Source organism: Primulina tabacum, chromosome 11 (assembly GCF_025594145.1).
Source record: "Primulina tabacum isolate GXHZ01 chromosome 11, ASM2559414v2, whole genome shotgun sequence".
In the NCBI taxonomy this organism is placed as follows: Eukaryota; Viridiplantae; Streptophyta; class Magnoliopsida; order Lamiales; family Gesneriaceae; genus Primulina; species Primulina tabacum.
In genome coordinates this window covers 39,321,358-39,347,119 of record NC_134560.1, presented here as the reverse complement: position 1 = coordinate 39,347,119, position 25,762 = coordinate 39,321,358, and the positions used below count along the sequence as shown (strand labels likewise).

Sequence of the window (25,762 nt, the reverse complement as noted above, 5' to 3'; positions counted from 1 at the left end):
CCAAATAAACAAATGAATATATGTTATCATGAAATATTTAGGTTAAAATTCATCGATCCTAATACAATTATCAGGTTGTTCTTGGATGTATGGATTTGATATGAAGGTTTCAAATATATTGATTTCAGGTTTCTTGATTTATTTGAAAGTTCAAATAAATTTCAAATCCATTACATATTAAGTTATGCAATTTCAGTAGTAACAATTATAATGAATTGTAAAAATGATAAGATGGATAAAATTTGAAGTTCTTTCTCAAATCAAATCTCTCCATCCGACTCAAATTCATCAATCTCAACATAACTTATATTGCTCGAGTTACGCCATTTTATTGAGGTACGGGGTTTTCCCATTGGTTGTTTTTAAATTGAGCACGTAAATTATAAAAGTTTGGTATGAGATGAAATTGTTGTATATATGTACATGAAAGTTTGAGTTGACGAGATAACTCGGGGACTTACCATGATTAAAGAGAAAGATGTTTACCTATGTTGTCCTTCCCATAGATGTTTGGGTCATCCATGCATGCGCATACATGATGTTATGCATGTATGTATGCTCTATTTAAGTGTCATGATATGGGTTATCATCACACCTCGAGTTTATTTTATATTACTAATTCAATATTTTTTGTATTAAAAATTTTATGTAGAAAATTTAAATATTACACTTGAATTATACATTTTAAAGACCCCAAAAATATATTGATCCTATGTTGGAGTTGGAAATCCTAATCTTTTGCAAATCCAAGAAGGATGACATCACGAGGGAAATACAATTTCGGTCAGTTGTAGTTTTAGTCATATGAGTTGATATTTATTCTCTATTTTAGTCTCTATCTTTTTCAATGGATCAATGATGTGTCATTACTTGCGTCAACAATTTTTGATATCACGTCATCAGAAATTTCCGTGTATTGTTAGCACTACGAAGAAGAATGACTAAAAGTGAAAATAAACAAACACCAACTTACAAGAACTAAAATTGCGGTTTGAAAAACTTATGAGACAAGACTAAAAAAATGGAGATCGATCGAGTTACAAGACCAAAATTGTAAATTTTTCGATTTAATTATTGTAAATTTCAAGACTTACAAATTTCAATCCATAACCATATCATATTTGAGTTTGAAAATTAGCAGATATTAATGAGATCAGATTCATGATCCCCTTTCAACAGAGAAATTTAAGATTTCAAGGTAATTTTTTACTTAAAACTTACAATTTAACCTTCCTAAATTTGAGAAGAGTAGGTCTCTTGTGAGACGGTCTCACGAATCTTTATTTTTGAGACGGGTCAACCCTATTGATAATCACAATAAAAAATAATACTCTTAACATAAAAGTAATACATTTTCATGGATTACCCAAATAAGAGATCCGTCACAAGTTTTTGCCATTTGCGAGAAAAATCAAGAATTTTATCTTTGGTTGTATAAAGAGAGGGAATACGGCCAAAGGTTATCACTAAAATGTAAACACTCATCTTTCATCCTATTGACCGCACATTCTAAGGAAATTTCTCACTTTTGGGTATAGAAGTCCATTTCATGGCCAAACCAAATGTTTTTGCAATTAGTTTGTTTTTACTTTTTATTCGGTTTTGATGCATCAAATCATTACTTTCGCTTTGAACTCCATCAACATTGTACCTCTTCTGTTATTATTAATTTGTATTGATTTTACACATGATATATAAATACGATCTGACCTGAAAGAGTATCCGAGTTGATGGATTATGTGAGTGTTTGACCAATAATCTTGAGTATGATTCTTTTCACAAACACCTTATCGAACAAGTATGTCGCACATGACTTGTCGAGTGCGAATTAAAGGCCAAAAGTTCAGCTATTGACCTGTAATTGAAGAATCAAAATGAAAGCTTACCTACCAAATTATTTAAAAATTGGAAAAAGATATCTCGACGCCCATTTAGATTAGTATTGTCACCCATAGATATATATAGATTTCATAATATTTATTTATCATGAGACACATACTGAATGAAGGATGTGATTTGAGCCTTAATTTGTTTTCTTAAAAAATATTATTTAAAAATTTACATTTTTTTTTTGTAGTATATATGATTCTTTGTGATCTCAGTGTTATATGTCATCAAATTCCAATCTTACTCTTGTATTATCCGATTTTTGAGAATTTTAGTCTTGACAAGAAATATAACTAAATAAGGTGGACTCCCCTTAGGAATTCCTTTTCTCACCAAGAGTGCGATGTAACATTACACACGCCAGCATCACGACAAAAAGATAAATATAATTACAAAAAAAAATCAGACTAAAATTGAAATTTGAAAACATAAATAATCAATATCACAGAGAGACACACATCTATAAAATCTAAAATATGATTTTCCAAAATAAATATTTAAATTTTAGAATTATAATTTCTTCAATTTTCGGGGCTTTGCGACGCTAATTTCTTCGACTATAATTTTTGAAAACTTTTGAGGCTAGTGACCCCTATGAAATTATTGGTTCAAATTATTGTTTTATCTAATTATATATCTTTTCTTTATCTTGTTTCTGATTAATGAATTTTAACAAACTATTACGTTGGAAAATAGAGAGGGTTGAACTACAATTAATATGATTTAATTAAGTAATTGTTTAAATAACATAATAAATCATTGCATCCGAGGACAACATCAGTTTCGTATATTACTTTGTGTGTGTGGACACTTTGTAAATGGGAACTCACTTTCTAACTTTTAGTGGCAAAATAAATTCTCTTTATCATTTTGCGCATTAATCATTATTCGAGCTCACCCCTTTTTGCCTAACTTAATCGGTTTTCATGGAATAAAAGCTTTGGTTAAATAAGGGAAAATTATGAATTAAAAGCAATCGATTCAATGGATCCGAAATTTTGATTAAAACTTGCTTCTTTTTTTTCTCGCAAAACTCTTTGACATGTCTCGAACTCGATTAAAGACTTTTGAAGGGCTATAACATAGATGTACTTATTTTTAAACTTTCAAATAAAAGAAATATGACAAAACTTGTGTGAGACGGTCTCACATGTCATATTTTGTGAGACAGATAACTTATTTGGATCATTTATAAAAAAATATTACTTTTTATGTTAAGAGTATTACTTTTTATTGTGAATATCGGTAGGGTTGACCGGTCTCACAGATAAAGATTCGTGAGACCGTCTCACAAAAGACATACTCTAAAAGAAATATAGATGAGAGTGAATCGAATAATCGGACACAATATTCCTAGTGAGACTGAAGGATTTGGAATCTATGAAAGACATGATATGTTATCACTATATGAGGTGCACAAATTCTTTCTCTGCGAGGAAAAATGTGGGCCCGAGTTTTCAATGTTGGGCTTTTCGTGGGCTTCAAATATATTGTACAGCCTCATTTGATTCAACATTGGGCTATTTTGGTTCTCTAAATTGATAGGGTGAAGAATCAATCTATAATTGTACCATCCGACCTCCTCAATCTTCAAAATTTTACATTCAAAAACTCAATTGAAAGCGAACTTTGCCCTATCCGGCTGGGCGAATCCCATCCGGTACATTCGCAAGTACAGCTACGATCCCACTGAAGCCTCACCGAACCAACCGGACAACTCCTTCACCGCCCGTTCCGCCAGTTCTTGATCCGGCACAGTGTCATATAACCCAATAAGAGAAACAGACAACAAAGCCTTTCCGGGCGGGGCATAAGAAGGAACCACATTCGTTGCGAAGAACATGTTGTTAATGATACCTTGGCCCGACCCGTTTAGAAACAGTACCGGTTCTTTGACCGGGACCTTTTCGCTGACCACTGAGAAATACAAACAAACTGTGCTCCGCGCTGGTTTCGTGACCCGATTTGAATCCATTTTTCCTGCAAAGATTCACAGCTTCAAACTCTTCAATGGCTACTATGACTCCAATATCACTTTTTAACACTTCCCCACTTTCTAACCTGACCATCACACCCTCCTCTGATTCCTGATCCAAGGAAACAACCTTGAATTCAGTCTGATCGAACCTTGATTCAACATTCCCGCCAATTGTTCGGGAATTGCAGAGATGCCATTCTTTGGGAGGATGTTGTCCCCGAGCGCGAGACATTTGAATACTGAACAGACGGGAAGTGGTTTCCAGCTCTGTCCAAAAAAATCCCTCCGAAAAATGGTCAACCGAATCTGTCCACCATTGAAACCGTAAACCCAATTTTCCTCAACAAGGCAATAGTCTTCGTTTCATCCGCAGTCAAAATGTCGTAATCAGACTGATTCAAAACCCAAATCCTGGTCAGTGCAATCAATGTCTTATCAAGAAACGTACAAATGGGATTCATCACGTTGGAAATCAGAAGATATAATTATTGATCTTGTGCTTCAGTGATATCAATTAATTTGAGAGTACAATCTTATTTTTTTAGTGGAGTAGAATAAGATTAATAAATTATTTTGATTAATCATGAGTTGATTGGATCAAATTAATTTATTGGAGCTTAATTTAATTGAATCCGACCAGGTCCTTTTGGTGGCTCTAATATAAACTCGGATAAATTATATGAGTTATAATTTATGGTATATGTGGGATAAATTTATCTGGACTATTATATTACATGGAAGTTTATCATCGAATCTTCTAGATATGATATAATATATTCTGTCCATTTAAATTTATATTCTAAAAGATATTGTCATTATCTTTTTGCTTCAAAGATATCACAAATATATTTTATATATATATGTGATATTGTAACTTGTGACCACACACAATCCTACGTTAAGAGTTTGAGAGAACACCGGAGAAGGCTTGGAGGTTTGGAGCGTAGATCTAGTGCAGAGAAAGATCGGAAACACGCTTCAAAGGTAATCTCTATTTTCTGTGTGTTGTAATTAATTAATTCGTGTTAAAATACGTAGAACAATCGATAATGTGAAGAAGAGTTGATCGAAATCACAAGAAATTAATTTTTGTAATCCGATCTTCTCGATCTTGGCTAACATATGGTATCAGAGCCACGGGTTTTGATATTGTTTTGCGTATTTCGAATTAATTAATTATTTATGCATGTTTTAGTTTAAAGCGGTGTTAGATTTATGTGATTGTGGTTTGAATGGATTGATTTAAATTTTGAATAGTTTATGGCCTTAGTTTTTGGTGAAATTGTATTTCGTATTTTCGAGTCTGTAACCAAGGGGGTGGATTACGACTCAATGTTTCCCCTTGTTTATTTTCGTGCAATTTTGTTGTATTTTTCGGATTTGGGTTTTTCTGTTACTGTTTAAAGAACTGGAGGGCCGGATGCAATTTCGATTAAAACCATAAGGACTATAATGAAATTTCGTCCAAAGGGTTCCAGGGACCGGAGTGCATCTTCTTCAATTCGTCAAGGACCTGTTCTGCAATTTCGGAAACCACCATGAAAAAGGCAAATCTGGATCGCGTAATCGGAATCACGCGGCCGCGAGGATGAGGAGTGTATGCGAAGGTGGTTTACGGTCCATCTCATGCGTCGTTCTTCACGGTGGAGCGGGCGCGATTGAGATGCGAAAATCGCCATTTTCTTTGCGCTGGATCTGGAAAATCGGGCATCTATTTTCGGTTTCGAAATGGATATGGTGTCTCGGTGATTTCCCAGTGACCGGCGCGGTGGAGATCTTCAATTTCGCACGTTTCCGGCGACTCCAGCGGCGGCGGGATTTTTTTAGGGTTGCAGAAGACAGGTCGCGGGTTCGGGTCGGATCCGGAAAATTATTCATGGGCCGGACCAGGCTGCTGGATTGATTACTTGGGCTGGAAATTTTTTAAAAAAATTGAAGTATTGGGCCAAATTGGGTTCAATTAGATCTTTAATTTTTTTGTGTCTAGGTTGGGCCATAAATTTGTTCTTGCTTAATTATTGATTATATTTCTCATTCATGTATCATGCCATGTAGATTGCATAAACACCGCTTTAGGTACCATATTGTCATGCATAAAATTTTATTTATTCTATTTTAGAGAATAAATATTTTGATTAATAATTGAACTATTTTAAGAGTTAAAATAGTCATGATTTTATTGATCGGATAAAACCCAAAATTAAATTTAAATATTAAGTGTGAGAGGGTATATTTTAAATAAGCCCACGGTCTCCCTTATTAGTCCATTAGTAAGAATATATGTATGCCTCGTGCCAATTTTATTGGTATCCCTATAGGAGGGCTACATTGTTTTGGTTACTTGATTGGACCCATTATTATAATTATTTTATAGTAAAATTAATTGTGACCACCCTATAGGTGACATAATTAATTTGATACTTGATAAATAATTAATTTAAGGGTATACACTTAAGTCAATGATATTGTGAGATTTTCCTATAGAATATTTTGCAATACCTTTTGATGGCCAAAATCAAGCAATACTAAATTAATATTGCATGAGTTGCTAGATATATTGAATTTAGTGGGAGGGTCTCAGCCTAGCTATAAATAACATTTTTTTTCCTAAAGAAAAAATTATGTATTTGGAGTTTTAGGTAAACTGCTGTGTTGTAGTAGTTTTTTTGGGATCTACAAATGCATTTCATGCATAACACGTAATTTTATTTATTGCATTGCTCATTTAAATTTATTTTAATTTCAGAAAAATGACTGGAAATTCACTGTCTATGATATTAACCAACAACCAACTAGTCGGAGAAAATTACATTGATTGGAAACGTAATTTATTGATTGTCTTAACTGCGGAGAAACACAAGTTTGTGCTCAATGAACCCTGTCCATCGGTGCCTATGACGGAGTCCACAGCAGCTCAAAGGCAGGCTTATGATAAGTGGATTAGTTCTGGTGAGATGGCCCGTTGCTACATTTTGGGATCCATCTCAAATGTGCCGCAACAGAAACATCAGAACATGGACACTGCTACAAAAATCATGGATAGCCTCCAAGAAATGTTTTAGCATCAAGGACGTCATGCACGACAAGCAGCCATTAAAACCATTATGAACATGCGCATGAAACCTGGGACGCCCGTGAGAGATCATATGCTTGCATTGATCGCTCAGTTTAACGTGGCTGAGGTGTTAGGGGCTGAAATCAAATCAGAGACTCAGGTTGACATGGCACTTGAGACTCTCCCTGAGATGTTCTCACACTTTAAAGTTAGCTATAACATGAATAAGCTAAATATGTCCCTGACTGAGCTGATGAAGGAACTCCAAAATGCTGAAAGTGTTCTTAAGACTAAAACTGGTGATGCATTTGTTGTTGCTTCTGTTGGGCCGTCTTATTCCAAGCCGAAAGGTAAAAATGGGAATAAAAGGAAGAAGCCCAACAAGAAGGGTTCACAACAAAATGAGAAGAAGGTCAAGGTAGATGGCAAGCCTAAGGGAAAATGTTTTCATTGTGGAGAGAAGGGTCATTGGAAAAGAAACTGCCAAGGATATCTAGCTTCCAAGAAGCAGGCTAGTGGTGAGTTATCTTTTATTGACTCTTGTTTAGTGGTTGATTCTACTGATACTTGGATTGTAGATTCTGGAGCCACTAATCATATATGCAATACTTTGCAGGGGTTCCAAGTAACCAGAAACCTCAATGAAGGGGAACATACTCTAAGAGTTGGCACAGGGGCTGTGGTGTCTGCAAAATCTATTGGAATTGTTTATCTTTATTTTTCGAATAATAAACATTTGGTTTTAAGACATTGTTATTATGTTCCGGAGATTACTAGAAATTTGATTTCTGTTGCTTTATTGTTTAGACAAGGATATTATGTTCGTTTTTCACAAATGGTGGTTGATATTACCTTGAATAAAGCCCTTATTTGCAAGGGACATTTCAATAACGATTTGTATGTCTTAAAACAAGATGACAGCTCTTTGCATCACATTGAATCCAACAAACGAATTAAATTGTCTCCCACTAATGAAACTTATTTGTGGCACTTGAGACTTGGTCATATCAACCTTAATAGAATTCAACGGTTGGTAAAAGATGGTCCTTTAAGTAATTTAAAGATGAAATCCTTGCCTGTATGTGAATCCTGTTTGGAAGGTAAGATGACTAAAAGATCTTTTAAATCTAAAGGACATAGAGCCAATGAAGTTTTGGAATTAGTGCACACTGATGTATGTGGACCAATTAGTGTACAAGATAGAGGAGGATTTGAGTATTTCATCACCTTCATTGATGATTACTCTAGATACAGTTATGTTTACCTAATGTCCCACAAATCTGAATCTTTTGAAAAGTTCAAGGAATTCAGAAATGAAGTGGAAAAACAATTAGGTAAGAGCATAAAAACACTTCGATCAGACAGAGATATCGAGTATCTATCCAATGACTTTAGAACATACTTATCAGATAATGGGATAATATCCCAATTGAGTGCACCAGCTACACCTCAGCAGAATGGTGTCTCTGAAAGGAGAAATAGGACATTGTTGGACATGGTTAGATCTATGCTAAGTTTCTCTAAGCTCAGTACATCCTTTTGGGGATATGCTATCCAAACTGCAATATACTTATTGAACATGGTTCCTTCTAAGTCTGTCTCTAAGACACCTCTTGAATTGTGGAATGGACGCGTGCCTAATCTAAGACATATTCGGATATGGGGATGTCATGCTTATGTGCTAAAGAAAGATGGTTAAAATGGAACCTAGATCAGAATTATGCATGTTTGTTGGATATCCTAAGGGAACAAGAGGATATTACTTCTATAGTCATCAAGACAAGAAGGTATTTGTAAGTACAAATGCAACCTTCTTAGAGGACAAGCACATAGAAGAGAGTGAATCAAAGAGTAAGGTTCTTTTGGAAGAGATTGCTAAATCATCTACTCCAGAGATCCGCACTGAACCGACTCAGTTTGAATTCACATTTCTACCACCATTAACCACTGGTTTCCAAATAAATGAAGTGGTAGAAGACATTGGTTCTAATGATCGGTCACCCCATCATATCCAAATGGAGAATGAAGGAAATGATCAAGAAGAGAACTTAAGACAACGACAATCAATTCCAATCAACCAAGAACCTCCACAACTTAGACGTAGTGGGAGGGTCATTCGACAACCCTCTAGATACTTGCTCTATGGAGAATCGTTTGATGTGGTTCCCATTGAACAAGAGGAGGATCCCATCACGTACTAAGAAGCTATGGAGGATGTTGACGCTGACCAATGGAGGAGTGCCATGGAATCAGAAATGAGATCCATGTACACTAACTCCGTCTGGGTTCTTGTAGACATTCCTGAAGGGGTGAAACCTATAGGGTGTAAGTGGGTCTACAAGAGGAAGAGACGAATAGGCGGAAAAATGGAAACATTTAAGGCTAGATTGGTAGCCAAAGGTTTTAGCCAAAGAGAAGAAATCGATTACGATGAAACCTTCTCACCTGTGGCTATGATAAAGTCTATTCGGATCCTCTTATCCATTGCAGCTCATTTTGATTATGAGGTGTGGCAAATGGATGTCAAGACAGCATTTCTTAATGGAAATCTTGACGAAACCATTTATATGGTACAGCCAGACGGTTTTATTCACAACGGTCAAGAGCATAAAGTATGCAAATTGAAAAAGTCTATTTATGGACTTAAGCAGGCGTCTAGGTCTTGGAACATCAAATTTGATCAATCTGTGAAAGATTATGGTTTCGATCAAAATCTTGATGAACCTTGTGTCTATAAGAAAATTTTGGATGACAAGGTGATTTTTCTTGTGCTATATGTGGATGACATCTTACTTATTGGGAATAATGTAGGGGTGATGACATCTGCCAAAAATTGGTTGTCTCAACAGTTTGACATGAAAGACTGGGGAGAAGCAAGTTATGTTCTAGGTATCCAAATCCTTCGGGATAGGAAGAACAAATGGATTGCTTTATCTCAATCTTCATATATTGATAAAATATTGGTGAGGTATGCAATGCAAAATTCCAAGAAAGGTCAAACATCTTTTAGACATGGAATTCACTTGTCAAAGGATCACAATCCCAAGAATCCAAGTGAAGTGGAATACATGAAAAGAGTTCCTTATGCTTCAGCTGTAGGAAGTCTTATGTATGCTATGCTATGCACTCGACCAAATATTTGTTATGTTGTTGGAATTGTTAGTAGATATCAGTCAAACCCAGGACCAGAGCACTGGATTGTTGTAAAGCATATTCTCAAGTATCTTCGCAGAACTAGAGGGTGTATGTTGGTTTATTCGGCTTCAGAGTTGGCACCTGTGGGTTATACTGATTCTGATTTTCAAGCTGATAGAGATTCTCGTAAATCCACATCAGGATCTGTGTTCACATTGGATGGTGGTGCCGTTGTTTGGAGGAGTATCAAGCAATCATGTATTGCTGATTCCACAATGGAAGCGGAATATGTAGCGGCTTGTGAAGCAGCAAAAGAAGCCATTTGGCTGAAAAAGTTTTTGCTAAGCCTTGAGGTTGTTCCTGCTGCATCAAATGCCATTACTTTATATTGTGATAACAGTGGTGCAGTGGTAAATGCAAAAGAACCAAGAAACCATCAGCGTGGAAAACACATTGAACGAAAATATCACTTAGTGAGGGATATTGTTCAAAGAGGAGACGTGACAGTGTACAAGATAGCATCTGCTGAAAATCTTGTTGATCCTTTCACCAAAAGCTTACCTGCTAGAGCTTTTGAGGAACATATTCAAAATATGGGTGTACTAGACATGACTCATTTACTCTAGGGCAAGTGGGAGGATAAAATAATGTTCGATAGTATGATGCCCATTGAGTACTTTTGTTATATGTTGATGACATTTTGAAATTAGAATAATATTCATTTATTTGTTTAAATAAATTTATTTTGAGCAATGCATATGTCAATTGGATTTTTGTATTATTATAAATTGAGTGTTTAAGTCGTTAAACACAGAAAGATTCAATTTGTAATTCAATCCAAAGTTTTATTGTCCACGATCGGTAAATAAATAAGGACAAATTATTTTGATAAGATCGTCTCAATTTTATTGAAACCTATCTTTGGTTTGGTAATAAAATTAGGGATACATTTTGTTGTATTGGACTTGATCACGTGATATTTGAATTTGATTTGACCATACTAATTCAAAAATCACTGGATTGTCGTACATAACACCTTAATCCTGAGCGGACAATGAACTTTGATTACTAACTTGAAGTTCTTTGATACATCAATGAGTAAGACCAAACTATTGGTCAATATCTCGATGTTTTGGGAATCAAAGTGAAATAACAAAGAACATATGTTCGTAATATGGAATCTGTCACCTAGTCAATAGGTATGATCCTAGTCAATAGGTATGATCATAAACTCACAAGTTCTTCTAGAAGACAGTAAAATCTGAGCTCAGTAATTCAATATTCTTGTTGAATTAATTATGTGATGTGATCACATGGGACTGTCAAAGAGAAGATGAGGATTGAGAAACTATGAATATATAATATGAGTTATATGGTCATGATACCCTATTTTAGATGTTCTAATTGATCGACAGGGGTGATATGTTGGGTCAATAAATCAGAGGATATAATTATTGATTTTGTGCTTCAGTAATATCAATTAATTTGAGAGTACAATCTTATTCTTTTAGTGGAGTAGAATAAGATTAATAAATTATTTTGATTAATCATGAGTTGATTGGATCAAATTAATTTATTGGAGCTTAATTTAATTGAATCCGACCAGGTCCTTTTGGTGGCTCTAATATAAACTCGGATAAATTATATGAGTTATAATTTATGATATATGTGGGATAAATTTATCTGGACTATTATATTACATGAAAGTTTATCATCGAATCTTCTAGATATAGTATAATATATTCTGTCCATTTAAATTTATATTCTAAAAGATATTGTCATTATCTTTTTGCTTCAAAGATATCACAAATATATTTTATATATATGTGATATTGTAACTTGTGACCACACACAATCCTACGTTAAGAGTTTGAGAGAACACCGGAGAAGGCTTGGAGGTTTGGAGCGTAGATCTAGTGCAGAGAAAGATCGAAAACACGCTTCAAAGGTAATCTCTATTTTCTGTGTGTTATAATTAATTAATTCGTGTTAAAATACGTAGAACAATCGATCATGTGAAGAAGAGTTGATCGAAATCACAAGAAATTAATTTTTGTAATCCGATCTTCTCGATCTTGGCTAACACATCAGCGATTTCAAGGCATCGGCAAAATGCCGCAACGGGTCTGCCACAGTGAAGAAGCTCCCATCGTAGTAAACGCGGGCGTCTTGAGTAAAATCTTTGACGATCAAGGGCATATTAAATCGAGTAACTTCTGTGCTTCAGGATAAGCAGTAATAAAAATATGGAAACCTCGGTCGAGGTGAATCCGTCGACGAAGTCTGTACGAACACGTCCTCGAGGAGTCGGCTTGAAGGCGAGTCGCGGCAGCTAAACCGACGCCGATTATATCGTGTTTATTATCTATAGGCTTTTTGAGATCTTTAATACAAGCTAAAGAAACTAGTCGATTTACATTGAAATTATTTAACATTCAATTGGAATTAACAATACAATACCCGAGGTGTTGTAGACAAGTTCCACCGCAAGAACTTCATAATTTACACATTATACAAAGATCACCATTGAATGTAATAAATAGTGGACAATTCAAATCTCGTCGACAGCATTATTAAGATTTCCACCTTAGCAAGGACAAGAGTCCACCACCATGAACTCTACCCTCAGGAACCACAAAATCCAAGCTCTTTCTTGAATCCTCGTCTACTCGCTTCTCGGAACCCAATGGTCCTGAGTAACAGAACATGGTCTTCATGGACAAAGGAACCAAAACCTGAGGTGGGATCAGCTCCTGCCGTTTTCTTGGCCTTTCCGAGGAGTCGATAGAATCAGATATCATGCTCATGCCCGATGAAGAACATGTGTTTTCGAAGCTGCTCCTAGCAGTAGAAGAAGAGGGTACTAAACCATGGAAGAGCCCCGGTCTGATCATTCCACCTTTGCTTGTTTCTCGACCAAGAACCAAACTACTATGTGCTGCACATAGCCCACTCTTCCCCCTAGCAAACTTCTCGCACTTTCCCTCGCCCCAGTTGCACCTCTTTCCGCCACCATGTGCCTTGCATAAGTCTGTGCTTCCTTGAGCACTCTTATCACAGTTCTCAAATTTGCATCGCTTCCCACCTCCGTGTTTGACACAACTATCTGTTTTCCCACGAGCGCTTTTAGTACATCCTGCGACAGCACACCTCTTTCCCCCGCCATGAGCAACACAGAAATTTGTGCCACCATGAACACTTTTCGGGCATATCCCTCCACCATCAAATAGGCAACGCTTCCCCCCACCATGCCCTTTGCAGAGAGGAGTGCTCCCCTCTGCACCTTTGTTGCATCTGGCAAATATGCATCGTTTCCCTCCACCATGTGCTTTACAGAATACGGTGCTTCCCTGAGCACCCTTAGCACAGGCGAGAAACTGGCACCGACGTCCCCCACCATGAGAGATGCACAGACCAATCTGCCCCTCAGCGCTACGGAGGCACCCGTCAACCTTACACCTCTTTCCACCACCATGTTTGATGCAGAGACCAGACTTGCCACGTGCTGCTTTGGTACAGCCTTCTGCAAATCCACAACGTTTGCCCCCACCATGTGCTATGCAGTGATCCGTCTTTCCCTCAGCACTTTTAGTGCATCCTAGATGCTGGCACCGATTCCCTCCTCCATGAGCTTTGCAATAGGCGGTACGACTCTCAGCACCTTTATTGCATCCGAGCTTCTGGCATCTCTGGCCCCCTCCATGGCCAATACACAGACCCGTTGCTCCTCGTGATCCTTTCATACACCCAGAAAACTTGCATCGTTTTGTGTTGCTCCCTTGGTGATCTGAAGAAATTGCATCACTTCCAGGCTCGGTTACTGCACTCATGGTGTAATTTGAGATAGATGAATGTTCGGAACTAAGCTGCGAAAGTTGTATATTGGATTTCACACCGATTTCAAGAAACTTATTCTGGGTCAACGAAATCTCGGAGGCTTCCATCCTCGGTGCCAAAATAAGTCTCCTCATGTATCCACCCGATTTCTTAGCTGATGTAGAACCCTCATCATCTACAGGGGCAGCAAGTCTACAACCACCTGTAGAAATTTGATCTGGAAGACGAGTTGAATCAAAAGGACTTTGAGTGGAAGCTGAAAACTCGAGTACATTGGAAACCACATCCGTGCCACCAGACAGTCCTAACTTTAAAATCGAGTCACGTTGAGATGATAGTTCTTGATTGAACATGTTTGCAATTTCTTTGGCTTTATTATGCACAGAAGGTGAATACTCATTCGAATATACACTCGGAGTTGGTCCTAGTCCAAGGAATAATTTGCACCCATCATCTGGAGCATTCATGCAATTTCCTCCACCACCACTATTACTTGGAATGCCTCCAATTGTGGAAGTTTCACGAACACTATAGCTAAAGCCATCCAACCGTAGAGTGGTATCCCCGACCTTACCATTCTTAGCGAAATCGCCACTAAAAGTAGAATACATGTTCCTTTTTAGATTAACTTAAACCTATACTATATATGTGAAGGAATGAAGGGCCAGCCGGTTGGATGAAGGCCACTAGATTCTAAAAGGAAAATCCATAAATTAAAATGAAAAAAAACAAGAGAAATAAATTGAAACAAACAACCTCCACCGCTCACAAAACCAGATGTATCCGACCTATCCATTCAATTAATTTCTTAGGAGCAGCACTGGACTTATTAAGAGAACTGGATACCGGTTCTTAAAGAGAAAAGTGGTTTAACTTCAACCCAAGCAGGCGTTCCAATTTGTGCCATCATGTACAGAGTCCTTAAGAGTCAATCACCTGTTTTAATAAAACGAAAAGGTTTACTCCAGGAACTTATAAATAAGAATAAATGAATAGCATGGTATAAAGTACAATAAACAGTTGCCATGAAGTAATGCAAAATTACAAGGGTAAGTAATAAAAACAGCTGCAGCTTGATAGGAATACCATTTACCGAGTGTGTACCACTTACACACACACACACAGTACATGTCAAAACAGATTATTATAGGTCATTAATAATATTCTGAATGGGAAGATAGCCAGTGACTATGGAGTATTGTATCTTTAGTCCTTGTTTTAGCCATAAACTATAGAGATGCCGAACCAGTGCACAGGTCTGTAGTCGAGCAAAAGTAACTAAAAACTCCCCTAAATGGCTTAAAAAATATTACAATAAACGAATTCAAGCAACGGATCTGCATAACTGGCCAGTCAAAATTGGAAGAGTTCTAACATATTTTCAGGTCAATTCTAACATGAAAAACCACTCCAAGAATTCCTATAGCTCAAATTTGGAAAAAAGGGTGGCATGAATTCTAACTCCTCCTTCCCACAATAGTTTCTAATGTTAATGTTACAACGAGGGTTTAATATATAGTATTACTCTTCCTAGTGGAGAAGAAAATGGAAAGTGTTTACATTTAAAAAACTGAGGTTTGTGATTCTGAGCTGAACACAAGAAACAGGCCATTGAATAGATTGTCTCGCGGCTTGCCTAAAGTCAAGTGGATTAGATAGGATTGAAAACCCGCCGATTCACCGTCCATTCAGACAAGCTACAAGCAAATCTAATCATGGGTTTCCCATGTTTCTATTTGACACCTTGGCCTACCATACCAGTAAAACTACATGGCAGTAAGAGAATCAAGCAAAAACCACGAGTTGACTTAAATCGAACTGACAAGACCAGTTTGAGGACTTTGCTTTCACAACATTAAATATGAGATCTGAAGATTTACCACACCAAATTTAATAAAATGAAAAACTATAACAGCTATACTACATGTTTAAGAGTTCAACTCAAGAAAACCAACCATAGACACCACTGCTTCTGAAAAACATGACAAAGCACAAAATACATAAATCTGTGTGTTTTTGCTGGTTTGAAAGCAGAGAAAATAAAATACAACCAAGACACTTGACAAATTAAACACTTCAGCAATCCAAGAATTTTTATGTCAGCTCTTTCAATTCCTAAATCATCAACAGCCAAGAAATATAGGACGAGCTTCCCGTGAACCAAACGCAGAAAAAAAAATCATAAAAGAACACCATAAAATTATATAAACTAGTTCTCGTAAATCCCCACCCCTAAAAAACCCACATACAAGTTACTGCACAAACTCAGTTTCGGCTAAGATAAACAAATTCACAGCCCTTCAAAACAGAAAATTCTGCAAGCGAAAAAAGAAAAGAAAATTACCCTTTCAGCCAAAGATGGAAACTTTCTCGATCCATCGCAGGACCCGGTAGTTTTAATCTAGTGCGGATGCATAAAATTATGATAAAATGGAAAGAACAAATATTGACAGAGAATATATACAGCGAGTGGATTCTAAAGTAGCGCGTTGAGAAAAGAGAGAGCTCCGTCAAGTCTTAAATATCGATCGCTAACCAATCAAATAAATCCTATATTTTAATTTATTTATAAAAAAATTTTAATAATGACATCAGCGAAACAAACTGTTTTATTTGGAGGTTTTAGGTGGCTAAAACGTACTTTTTGGTGAAAGGGAAAGGCCATTGGTCTGACTAATATGCCCCCGAGATACGTGAGCACGATGGAGTGAGGATGAGGGTAGTAAGGACTTTTCGTCAGTGGATTGATTCAATGATGGTTGTCTAGGTTCGGGGAAATTAGTGGTGGTGGTGGAGTTGTCGCCCATGGCAATAAATCTGGTTTGTCACGTAGCTTAGCTGGCTCGGCTTGGTTTGGCTAAGCTCGGTTTGAGGCTCTATAAAATTATCCAGACATTCAAGATTTTATCTATATTCTTTATAACTCCATGTAATTCAGTTAAATTTAAACGTTAAAACATAAAAACAACTACAAAATGTCTTGATCTTGATACCCCATTCATGGAGACTGGTGATACCCCATGGATGAGCCAATTACCCTCGGTTCATCCTCGGTTTTGCATTCTTTTCTCCACTACACCACAGCCCAAGGACAATATCTCATCAGAGAACAGGAACAACCGGCTCTTCTTTCTACCGCAGATCAAGTGTTTGTGCCAGTTAGTGGTCTTTATCAGGCGTTGGCGTTGGCGTTGGCGTTGGCGTTGGCGTTGGCGTTGGAGTTGGTTAACTTGCGTTCCTGCTCGAACTGTATTGACTCCTGGCTTAACGTTGGTTTGTTGGATGGCTTTGATTGTTTTGGAGCAATTGAAGAAGAAAGGTTCCTGGGGTGACTAAATGTGTAAAGAAGTCCGATTTGGGAGATAGTAATAATTGAATTGGAATAAATTGACATGTGAAGCTAATAATGTCAACTGAAAAATGTGATTACGTGAAGAATAGATTTTAAACCGCGTTGGTAATAGGACAAAAGAGCTGGCGCTGGTCACCATGCAGTGACACGTGCCGGAATGAGACAGGTCGATTTAGACGAATATGATTGGCTGAAAAATCAGAGAAAATTAGTAGTGTGTGACGCCAAAACAGCGTAATGGGCCCTGTCAGGGTCTTTGGTGACAACGCACGCAACTTGGTTAATTTCACTTCGCCCCTCAAACCTGTCGTATTTTTCATTTATATCCTATTATGAGTACAAAATTCGAATTTAACCATCAAACTCGATTGTATAAAAATAGTATTTTAGAAAATAAAATTTGATGTATAGCAGAGAACGAAATTATTACAATTAGTAATTATATTCTTATAATATTTTTTTCGATTAATTAATTTTTGTTTAATATATATATATATATTAAATTTAAGAATTTAAGTGTTTCGAAAAAAAAAATTAAGAATTTAAGAGAAATTTTTTTAATAGGTTTTATAATTAATTTCAACATCTATTACCTGTTATGATTGTGGTTATATTGAAAATATTTATGATTATAATGATTTTTTTTCTTTTTTCGATTGTCAACATAGAGAAGTGAATATATATATATAGTTTTGATGGGTTGTACATCAATCGTGAACATTTATGTGAGTATTGATGAAATTACACTCATTTATTAAATGTATAATTTTTTTATATTTTACCACATTCAATAGATGAATATCATTATGCTCACTACTCGATATCGTTTAGTTCGCTATATTATTTATCCACCATTTTTATCCAATCTAATATCATGTTTTGTACACCTTATTATTTATCTATCTACCAATCATTTTGTATACATCAATCAAATCATCAATCATTTATCACGCATCAATCAAATCATTTAATTTAAATTACAATATTACTCTTAATAAAGAATATTATAAATATTTTATTAATATCTTTAAAAAAACAAAATGATAATATCACATTATTTCAAATTTAATCAAATTAATCAATCAAACCAAATATTATATTAACTAACATTTTTATATATTTTATTATTAAAAAATATTAATTATCTCCATATTATTTGTTTCGTACCGCACATTAAAACGGTCAACTCATCCATTGTCAACTATTTTTCTTCAAAATTATTGGCAATACTTTTCTCTTATTTTGACATATAATTAAATCAACTTTATTAACCTTTCGCCGCGACAAAGGAACAACGTCGATCCCTTTAATAAATCCACGGCCTAAATTATTTGTTACTTAATACTATATTTAGTTTTTATTTTTTAAAAAACATTACCGTTTTCAGAATTAAATTTCGTGTTTGTTACACAACACTCTCAATACAATATATTTATGCAAAGTCATATTAAGGCATTATCTTAAATATTTGACTCAAATTCTATGAGATTGTCTTTGTATCGATGAATTCCAAATTCATGAATTTCGATTAATTTTATTTTTTATAATCTAACAATATATCAAATCTTAAATATAATTTACGTTTTAAAACATCAGTAATTCAAAATAAAATAAATATCAAATGACACCATTATTAAATAAACTTGAAATTCATATTAATCGACATGAAATACTATATAAATACATGAGATGTGAATTTCATGGTCTTACTTCTCTAAACAAAAAAAATACATTTGAAATATATGATTTTGGAATCTATCAGTCTGAACACAGAAATTTAGAGTTATAAATCATTATGTTATCAGTCGATTTCACATATATTTTTGGAGAAGGATTAGGAGAAATTAAGAAAATCTTAAAAAAAACGACCCATTTGTGAATCAATAATGGAAAATACAAATAGAGATGACCTAACTGTAATTGAATATTATCTTAATATTCATGTGACGTAACCAAGTGGATGGATATTAATTCAACCAACAAGGCAGCTGAATATTCAAGAAGATACAATTAAGAGACTCCACTGATTAATAATTTTATATTGAATTTGGTATTATCTTATGTAAATATATGGCCTGTCCTTATCTTCCCAAATCCTTTGATTAATGACAATTTTTTTTTTGAGCTAATGTAGAAAAAACTGAAATCGTGTTTCAACAATAGAAAACTTAAATAAATCTTGTTTCTTTTTAGGAAAAAATAGAAATTTATGTAAATTATATTAGACAAACTCGGTGTGACAAGTTCGACGGTGAAAATGTTTGTTAATGAATCTCACACGTCACCAATTAGACTGAGGCCAAAAATAAAAAAACAAAATAAAACATCATAGGAGATGTAGTTCAAGAGTTATTTAATATAAAATTGGGAAAATGGCCATAATAGGAAATTTGTTTAGCAGAAAGTTCCAAATAACTAAATATCAATCATTGTTTTTGCCAATTGCTACATGTCTTCCTTGATTTTGTTGGTGGCAAATATTATAATCAAATAAAATCGTGAATTTTTCTTTTCCAATTTGAGACTGATTTTTCTCTGTCGATGTGAATTTAAAACAATTAACTAAAATTGATCGTAGAGAGTTTCATTTTGACTATTATTTTGCACATGAAAAACATACGATTATGCATGCATCAGCCACTACACTAGTACACAAGCATAACAATCTCATAGCATTTTTGATCGAAAATGTTTGACAAGTGAATTTCAATTCAATTTCATATCAAGTTATGCAATTATAATAATAATTGAGATATATTTCAAATATGTTTAATATGGTATCGTTTGAAATGCATCGTTCAAATCTTCGCCTCAAATCAAATCCATCAATCATAACGTAACCTAAGAGCCATTTTGATTTCACAACTCTTTCTGTCACAACGAATTTTGCCTTCTAATTCTAAGAAGAGGCGGAAGGAGGCAGGGGCTCGAAAGCAAGAAGCAATGAGCTACTTTCCTGGCTTTCAGCTTGAAGACAAGACTACGTAATGTAATAACATCCACTTTTGATTCACCAGACTCTTTACATTATGCATAGGCGACGCCACGACTAAACCATGTTGAGATCAAGGAGGATAGCATTTGATTTAGCACCAAAGGGAGAAAAAAGGAAAATTGAAGACAAAAAATCTTAGTCTTCCTTTCACAATTTTGACTACACAAGTTGGCGTTCAAAAAAAATGCACGTCAGAAAAAATCGTGTTCATTTAATAATGATAACAATTTCTTCTTCTATTCATTCTTTTGTTGCTTCTCTCCTTTCCATTCTTTGGTAGGAAAAGAGATAATTATAAAGAAGCAAATAATTAACCAAACATGAGGATTGTTTCTTCAAATCCTCACATTCAATGTGTGTGTCAAGTTTCCAACGTGAAGCACATGCTGCCCCAGCGCCACCTTTCGATTGCCATTTTCATCCACCAGGCTCAAATGCTTGCAAACATCGACGCTGAATCGAACCAACTCTTCCCCCTGTGGTGTCAAGTGCAGCTTTTGAAAGTCTAGTAAGTGTTTCTGAGGTGAATTGTGAACTTCTGGAGGGGTCGAAAACAAGAAAACGGTGTGGCTTCCACTCGTTTTTCCTGTGTTTTTTACTCTCACGTGAATGTCGAATGCTACATTCTTGCAAGTGTCTTCCACCGCATTGATGGACTTGCATGTGGATGAATGACACTCGTGATCTTCTTGCAATTGCACGGAAATGAGCTGTGGAGCTTTCACTGAGCTGTGAGAGAATTGAGAGTAACTTAGACCGTCCCCGAATGAGAAAACCGTGTCGCCCTTGTAGAAACGATATGTTCTACCGGGGTATCCGGTCTCGGGGTCCGGTCTCATGTTCATGTTTGTCATATTAACTTGGTCTACATATGATTGTGGGTACCAAGTCATTGGTAGTTTACCTCCTGCAGCACCACAAGTGAAACTTTTTTTCAGTTTTTGTTTGAATTTGGACTAAAGATTCAGAGTATTTATATATCTTACAACTTCAAGAAAAGGTACCTGGATTATATAATCCGAAGATTACATCTGCGATTGCTGCTCCTCCGGCTTCTCCTGGGAAACCTACCCAAAGAATGCTCGTAATATTAGGATTATCTTTAGCGAACTGCACATCCACACCTCCACCGGTCATTAAGACTAGAATCACAGGTCCTTTCGATACTTCTGCAACCGAGTTTATCAAAAGTTTCTGCTGCCCTGGAAGAGTAATGTCGACTCTATCGAGACTTTCTGCCTCAATAGATTGATCCGTGCCCATCACCAAAACAACAGCATCAGCCATTGATGCTACTTTCTTGGCCGCGTCTACTTGAGCAGTAGCACACTTCACATCTGCACAACCAGGCTGATACACTGTTGCAACCAAGGCTGCAAGACCCTTCAGTGGACTTGTGTACTTGCACGGAGTGCCTGAAAACAGTAGTAAGCTAGCTTAAATGTCAAAAAACAAGAAAATCGAGTTTGTGAATGTATACCTTCGTAATTTCCGAGCATGGTGTGAGTTGCATTCGAGTTAGGACCAATTACTGCCAAGTTCTGGATGGAAGTGGCAGATAAGGGCAACGACCCCTCCGTGTTCTTGAGCAAAACGATCCCTTGTCGCGCAACTTCACGTGCAAGTTCTTGGTTCGCCTCCGTACAGACGTCCTTTGGACCAAGATTTCCATATATCTGTTTACTAGGATCACCATCAAAGAATCCTAATCTCATCATCGTCGCAAAATTGTTAGACATGGCTCTGTCGATCACTGTCTCGTTAAGTAGTCCCTTAGTCACCGCACCTAGTGCGAAACTGCTCAAGAAATCTCCACAGTTAAGATCTACGCCTGCACGAAAAATGATGTTCACGTTTTTTGTATCCAAGCTAATAAAAAAATCACAACATTTTCAATCTGTTACACAAAACAGACCTGAGTTCACAGACAAAGCAGCTGTTTCTTCGGGGGTTTTGGTGTACTTTTGAGTATAAAACATCTCATTCAAAGAATCACAATCTGTAACAATGTACCTGCAGAAACCAAAATGTAAAAAACGGGGAAAAGTTCTCGACTTAATGAAAAAAATCAACTACCACGTACCCATTCAGATTCCATTGGCCTCGAATCACGCCAGCTAACAGATCAGGATCACCACAAGTTGGCTTGCCATTAACTTGATTATAGGAACACATCACACTTGCAACATTTCCATCAAGAACACAGCTCTTGAACGGGGGCTGGAACGTATCATCCATATCTTGCTTGGTCACCTAGAAACAAAGAACCACAAACGATTAACAGCCCAAGAAAATTTCCAACAGAAAACGAAGATTCAAATCTAATATAAATTAATACCACAGCATCAAAATTGTATCTTTGGAACCCTTTCCAATTATCAAGATCATAAGCTGTGTAGTGTTTACAGCAAGCAGCAACTTTGAGTCTTTCTTTATCACCATCATCTCTTTGCTGCAGACCTCGAACATATCCTGCTCCATATTTGCTCGAAAGTACAGGGTCTTCTCCCGGGGTTTCTTGGCCCCGTCCCCATCTGGGGTCCCGGAAAATGTTGATGTTTGGGGACCAAAACGTCAATCCGGCTAATCCAACGTTGTACATCGCTCTTGCCTCAGTTGAGACCACCTATAAGCATCAAGATTTTCAAGGACTTGCATTAAATTATTCTCAAATATTCAATATTTTTTCAGAAATTTATAATAATTTCATACATCAAAATTAAACTTTACGTCGTAATACTTCGCAAAGAACTATTATTCCGCTGTTTGAGCTGCTTGTCAAGGAATTCACATTTTTTTCAGAGTAGATTTTTGTGAGACGATCTCGCAAATCTTTATACGGGTAATCCTACCGATATTCATAATAAAAAAATAATACTCTTAGGTACTGTTTGATTCAAGTACTTGTAAGTACTAATATAAATAGTCTTATCATATCACTTGTTTTGTACAAGTATTATTTATCTCGATCAATCAAATTATTAATTATTTATTTCACATCAATCAAATTCATAATAATTTATCTCACATCAATCAAATCAATAATATAAAATTACGATATTACCCTTAATAAATAATATTATTAATATTTTCAACAATGACAAAATGGTAATATCATATTATCTCAAATTTAATCAATCAAATCAATAAAATCAAACACTATATTAACTATCATTTTCTATTTATTTTATTATTACAAAATATTACTTATCTTCATACTATATATCTCATACCATGAACCAAACGGTATCTTAGCAGAAAAAGTAATATTTTTTCATGGATGACCCAAATAAGAGATCTGTCTAACAAAATACGACCGTGAGACCGTTTTACACAAGTTTTTACCTATTTTTCAATGACCCCACATATAAAATAAATGTTTATTATTAAATACACCATTGGATATTGCGTGAATTGAGATTTTCCCTAAACTAATTAACTCGATATGCCGTTAAGAAGTCTAAATCAGACCTAAAAAAAATCCTATCGACGAGATTCTCTCTATAAATTAAAATATCGCCATATGCCCTATAAGTTAAAAGGGTTTGGAACTAGCTAAGGAACAAATCGTTTTCGACTGGAACTCAAAGCTAAAAAAAATTGGCTCCAACTTGGTTAAAATTGTTCCATCACGTGAAATATATTGACTCTGGCTTGAGCCTAATGTATTCGAGCACAAAAAAATTTGTAACACTCTTAAAACGGCTATATATATATAATTTTGATATGCTGTCGATCTACCGTGCCCAATTTTATGCTCACCGCTATATATATATATATATGTGTGTGTGTGTGTGGAATGGTAGGTTTGAGGTTTCATGAGTATAAGAGATAATATAACATTGCAAGATCCTGCAAAATTTAATATGATTATTGAGCATGACAACGTATATGACACGACATCATGGTACAAATTCATCAACAACAATACTAAATACAACTCTTTGCCGTCTGAATTTGCTTAACCAATGCACTAAATAAAATATTAAAGGAAATTAATTAATGGGATGGTGACAGCATATACTTATAAAACTCAAGAAAATTATGTGCATATCTAAACAAAAAAAGCAATATGTATAATTAATATCATAAAAAAATTAGATTTCCTGTGAAAATTTAATTAAGATGAACAACTGGACTCCAATAAAAGTATTTTATTCTTTGAAGAAAGATAATGGATGTAACATACACTCGAAAGCAACTCGATATCCAGTGTCCACATTGATCACTCAAGCGTAAATTCAGCCAACCACTTACATTAAATTGAGCATTTAGAAACTTTTTTGCAGTGGACAAAAACGATATTAATGCTGGACTAAATTCCATCTCTGGTTTCCCGCAAAAGTTTTCGGTGAAATCCACCTCCAAAACAAGTCAAAAATTTACGTGAGACTGTATCACAGATCTTATTTTATGAGACGGAAAGAGTATTACTTTTTATGCTAAGAGTATTACTTTTAATCGTGAATATCGATAGTGCTGATCAATCTCACGGATAAAAATTCGTGATACCGTCTCACATGATACCTACTCCGAAAACAACAACTCTCTACTTCCCAAATATAAATATTATATATATAATTTTTTTTCATATATATATATATATATATATAATTTTTTTTAATCCGAACCAAAATATAATCTATTATTTCTCAATTCTGTTAAATCCGCCGAGAGAAATGGTTCTTTTTGTAAGGGAATCTTGAAAAAACACCGAAAAATATGGAAATAATCTCATTACTGGAAGAGAAGTGATGAAAACCAATGAAGCATTACAGACATTTACCTTTCCAATGGTTTCAAAGAGGGATTCATTGAATGTTGCAGCAGTGAGGATGACCTGAGGGAAGCTGGTGGCACCAGGAACCAGGCCCGAAAACTTGGTTCCCGGTCCCACGTAGGAAACTCCATGTAAAGCCTCGGACCACCACTGGTAATTCGGGATTCCGAGCCTGCTGACACCCTTTGCACCATTCACAAGCCACCCGATTTTCTCCTGCAATGTCAGCCTGCTCACCAGATCACTCACTCGGGTTTTTATATCCAATGACGAATCACAGAAACTGAAATTCTTCAGCCCCGGATTGCTCGAAACATCGCAGGCGAACACGGGTTTATTCTGTCCCGAAGTTAGCCTGGAATTTGACAGAATGATGCAAAATACGTAGAAACAGAGAGGAAAAACGTGTCTTGCAGGGGCCATCGAGTTGGTATGACCCCGCTGCAAAAGAATAGAGAAGGGGTGGTTGTATTCTAAGAATTTAGAAGCAAAAACAAGTGCGTAGAAATCTTGAAAAGGTGGAATTTATAAGGATTAATACAAGATAATGCGCGTTGTATTTTAGCTACCCGTGAGGGATGAATGCCGTATAATCAATCTCTGGGCCCATTAATTGTCACTTTGTTTTACACCAAAGAATCTTGCTTGTATTTAAATATACATTCAAGTTTTGTGGAAAAGGACTCGCAGTCGGTGCAGTGAAAAATCTCTCCTTTATTCATATGTTTCTTTTGTACATTTCA

General features: G+C 35.8%; 3 protein-coding genes and 2 pseudogenes across 3 annotated transcripts; 2 read left to right on the top strand and 3 right to left on the bottom strand.

Annotated features, from left to right (window-relative positions):
- Positions 1-3,499: 3,499 nt before the first annotated feature.
- On the bottom strand, positions 3,500-4,326 carry LOC142519867 (uncharacterized; annotated as a pseudogene).
- A 2,289-nt stretch (positions 4,327-6,615) lies between these two features.
- Positions 6,616-6,927, top strand: LOC142519866 (uncharacterized). Its single transcript, XM_075622884.1, has one exon. The coding sequence runs from the start codon at positions 6,616-6,618 to the stop codon at positions 6,925-6,927; it is 312 nt and encodes a 103-aa protein (XP_075478999.1).
- A 1,693-nt stretch (positions 6,928-8,620) lies between these two features.
- Positions 8,621-9,121, top strand: LOC142519865 (uncharacterized). The gene has a single exon (XM_075622883.1). The coding sequence runs from the start codon at positions 8,621-8,623 to the stop codon at positions 9,119-9,121; it is 501 nt and encodes a 166-aa protein (XP_075478998.1).
- A 3,346-nt stretch (positions 9,122-12,467) lies between these two features.
- Positions 12,468-14,503, bottom strand: LOC142519390 (uncharacterized; annotated as a pseudogene).
- Positions 14,504-20,271: 5,768 nt separating this feature from the next.
- LOC142517711 (beta-xylosidase/alpha-L-arabinofuranosidase 2-like) lies at positions 20,272-25,549 on the bottom strand. The gene is made up of 7 exons (XM_075620098.1): positions 25,026-25,549; positions 22,578-22,865; positions 22,323-22,492; positions 22,155-22,252; positions 21,720-22,070; positions 21,244-21,654; positions 20,272-21,146 (listed from the first exon to the last, which is right to left on the bottom strand). The coding sequence occupies exons 1-7, from the start codon at positions 25,440-25,442 to the stop codon at positions 20,575-20,577; spliced, it is 2,307 nt and encodes a 768-aa protein (XP_075476213.1). The 5' UTR covers positions 25,443-25,549; the 3' UTR covers positions 20,272-20,574.
- Positions 25,550-25,762: the final 213 nt, after the last annotated feature.

Coding starts and splice junctions, on each gene's coding strand:
- LOC142519866 (XM_075622884.1), top strand. CDS start 6,616: ATGACTGGAAATTCACTGTCTATGATATTAACCAACAACCAACTAGTC.
- LOC142519865 (XM_075622883.1), top strand. CDS start 8,621: ATGGAACCTAGATCAGAATTATGCATGTTTGTTGGATATCCTAAGGGA.
- LOC142517711 (XM_075620098.1), bottom strand. CDS start 25,442: ATGGCCCCTGCAAGACACGTTTTTCCTCTCTGTTTCTACGTATTTTGC. Junction 22,253..22,322: donor GGCCAATGGAATCTGAATGG/GTACGTGGTAGT, acceptor TGGTTTCTGCAG/GTACATTGTTACAGATTGTG. Junction 21,147..21,243: donor CTTCGGATTATATAATCCAG/GTACCTTTTCTT, acceptor GTGGTGCTGCAG/GAGGTAAACTACCAATGACT.